General features: G+C 52.4%; 1 protein-coding gene across 1 annotated transcript; it reads left to right on the forward strand.

The window, feature by feature from the left end:
- Positions 1-1,538: 1,538 nt before the first annotated feature.
- A1O9_01863 (uncharacterized protein) lies at positions 1,539-2,699 on the forward strand (the record flags this gene model as incomplete). Its single annotated transcript, XM_013411021.1, has 2 exons — positions 1,539-1,754; positions 1,809-2,699. The coding sequence occupies 2 exons, from the start codon at positions 1,539-1,541 to the stop codon at positions 2,697-2,699; spliced, it is 1,107 nt and encodes a 368-aa protein (XP_013266475.1).
- Positions 2,700-3,332: the final 633 nt, after the last annotated feature.

Raw genomic sequence — 3,332 nt, forward strand, 5'->3', positions numbered from 1 at the left:
TAGAGGATACCGACGCCGAGGTACGGCGTGCTTTCCCAGAGCTCGGTGGCCCAGGCACGTTCAGAGTCCCAGGGCCATCCCAAGTCTGCGGACGAGTGACTGCATTGTTGATTGTTTTCAGCGGCCCTCTCGGCCCATCATCAATGATGAATGGATTAGGGGTGAGGAGGTGGACCCATGGAGTTGTGATGAACTATGGAGGCTGAGGTCATCGAAAAGAGTGGGCTCTTCCCGACAAGGCACGAGTAATCACGATGAGGCTTGCCATGGGCTTATGTATGGCTGTGGTTCAGGCCACCACGGCAGCTTGTCAGCCGGCAAATAGGAGTGGCATGTCTGACATCCTTTCAACTTTAAAAATATTGAAGCACTCCAAGGCTGTCACCCGTGTTCTGTCCGCGTGGATATACATACATTGGCGGTGGGTGAGCTTGGTTGCTGGTGCACAGCGAAGGACTATGCATGGTACCCAATCCGAGAAGGCGAGGGTGAGCGTGAGGGTGAAGGTCGAGTGCAGAGCCAAATCAAGGATGTTCTGAAGTAGTGACGAATTCGAGTTTCGGGCACGATTATCGTCAGCGTCAACGCCACGATGCAAGTCCCGGATTGGCCAGGTTGACCGATTGGACGTGGGAACGAAGGAAAGGGAGGAATCGAATTGAAACGGATGGCTGCTGCTTTGCGAGATTCGGGCTCTTCTGATACACACATCATCGCTCAGGAGTGGAAAGCTTAACATCTGCTCAAGGCAGCAGCTCACCAGCTTTTTCTCGACGTGGCAGCCGCAGTCGCAGGGATCACGCGTGTCTAGCCTATTATGGCAGGCACGATCAGCCTCTGCCAGGCTCGGTCAGCCAGTGCCAGCATCTGAAGAGCCTCCCAGGGCCGCTAAGAGGCGCTAAGAGCGGGCCCAACGCGGATTCTGACTCCGGCCTTAAAATAATGTTGCCAACTTTGGTGGCTTTCCGCCAGCATCCGCAGAGCCGGCACGCGAGCATTATTCTGTGCAGAGTACTCCGTACGGAGTACGGAGGACGTTGTGCTGTAATGCAACTGCCAACAGCAGCTCGTTCTTGTACGTACACGATGTATGTACGGAGGACAGTAAGTGTAGACTTAGTACTCCGTTCGGAGGAACTTATGCAGGATCATCATGGTCATTGCACTGCATTTGCACCTGCCCTCAGTCGGCGGCCTTGTTTCAGGGCGATTGCCCCGTCCGGTTGCAGCAGCAGGCGCAGTCCCAAGAGGGTCCACGTTTACATCACGTCCACTCAGTGGTGCCAGTCCACGCACCTCTGCTTTCGTAACACAACCTGCTCTTCCTCATAACCCACAGTCCTGCTCTCAACTGCGTTGTCTCGTACATACTCCCTCTCTATCCGCGTATCTCATCTCTTCCCCTTACATTGTGTTCATTGTCTCCTTTCATTCGGCTTTGCTTTCTTTCAACACCCACTGGCACAACAACACATCTCCGTCGCCTGCCCCCCACCCTCGACCGCTTGACCACTTGACCACCCCTAGTGTTGCCACCAATGTATATCTCCGCGCTGGTCGCCGGCGCCTTCGCCCTCCACGCCTCAGCGTTCCTGGTCCCCCTCGAAATCTCAGAGGCTGCTGAGAAAGCAAAATCAGACCTCGCCTCGTTCTTTGCCGCTGGTCCAAATACCCTCCAACTCGACTGCCCGGGTTGTCCCTTCTTCGGTATCGAGGACACCACCCAAGTCCAACCTAATATCGAGAACAAGATTGTAAGCACGTGCCTGCCCACCTAGACTTGCCCACGCGCTGACCATGACTTCAAGCTGCTTGAGTTCGATGTTGATGCCACCGGGACCTTGATCATCAATCAACAATCCATTCTCCCCCAATCTGCCTCCGATGTCCCAACATCCTTTGCTCTTACTGCCCCCCAGATCCGCGTCGAGGATGGCCAACAGACACGACCGATCCAACTTGATTTCGTCTGGGAAAGGCTACAACCTATCACTTCCAAAGCCAATCCCGATCTTTCTATCCTCCCAATTCAACTTACCATCCTGGGCCTCCAAGGCTACCCCGTCAAAGTCGACACTGTAGCCGTCCACCTCCTTCAAGCTCCTGGACAAACTTCCATTACGAAGATCTCGAGGATTCCTTTCAACGATACTCCGGGAGCCACAACCTGCGATACCTCCAAATGGTCCATCTGCAGACTGCGAGCCATCATCATTGCACGTATGCATGCCATGCTCGAGGCTGCCAAGGCACGTGCTCATGCTGCCCACGGATGGGTTAAGGGACAAGGAAAAGGTTGCCGGGGCAAGTTTGACCACCACAGGGGTGGTCATAGGGGTGGACCACCGAACATGCATCACGAGCACGGCCAGACTGCCCACGGTGGCCACCACCATCACCACCACCATCATGCTCATCGGTTTGGACGCTTGCTACACCAAACTCTTCGCTTCTTCGTCATTCCTGCTCTACTCGGCGTAATTGGGGGGCTCGTTGCCAGTGCAATTGGCATGCTTATTGGTCAATTCATTGCTTTCCTATGGATCCGCTATCACCGGGGTGGCCGACGAGGAAGCGTCCGTGAAGTCGAGTTGGTCGTTGAGGAGGAAGAGAAAGATGCTTTACTCATTGACGGAGATATTGCTCCCCCACAATACCAGGATATCGAAGCGGCTGCAGTCCAAGGCCAGAAGAACTAATTTTGTAACCTGAGTTAGAATCCTTTGAGTCTACAATGACACCCAAAGCAAGGATTTGGAAATGGAACAAAGAATATATCACAACATTCATGAGATACCCAGAGCATTGCAGGTGTTAAATTGAGGGATCCTACTTGAGGGAGGATGCGACATACGGCTTGAACGGAAAGTAGAATGACTTGGATTCTGCCAGTTTCTGAATCATGGGATCACGGCGTTGGACCTGAAGGCAAAGACTCGATATCGGGTTATCAAGTCTTCGGATTGTTTTCGAAGGTTGGCCCATCGTAGTCATTACCGGAAACAATCTATTCTACTTACTCGGTCCGACCAAAGTCGGCCATGCCATCGTACGGTTTCGGAGTCTATTGCCATGGAATGGCAAGAAACTTTGTTCTATAATTTAAAATACACAGAGAATGAATACCCACACAGTATCATATCATTGTTGGTTCAGGTGACCTTTGATCTATTTGATTTATGCCTAGAGATCATGCCCTTCCATCTGATATACTAGGTGCGTGATTGGCATAGGTGATGGACTCAATATAACGAGGGAGGCAATACCTTACTAAGGAGAACAAACATACATGTACGGGTGCTCTTCCAGTTGATGCACCGGAGGTAGTTTGG

The sequence above is a fragment of the Exophiala aquamarina genome (genome assembly GCF_000709125.1).
Source record: "Exophiala aquamarina CBS 119918 chromosome Unknown aczIA-supercont1.1, whole genome shotgun sequence".
NCBI lineage: Eukaryota > Fungi > Ascomycota > Eurotiomycetes > Chaetothyriales > Herpotrichiellaceae > Exophiala > Exophiala aquamarina.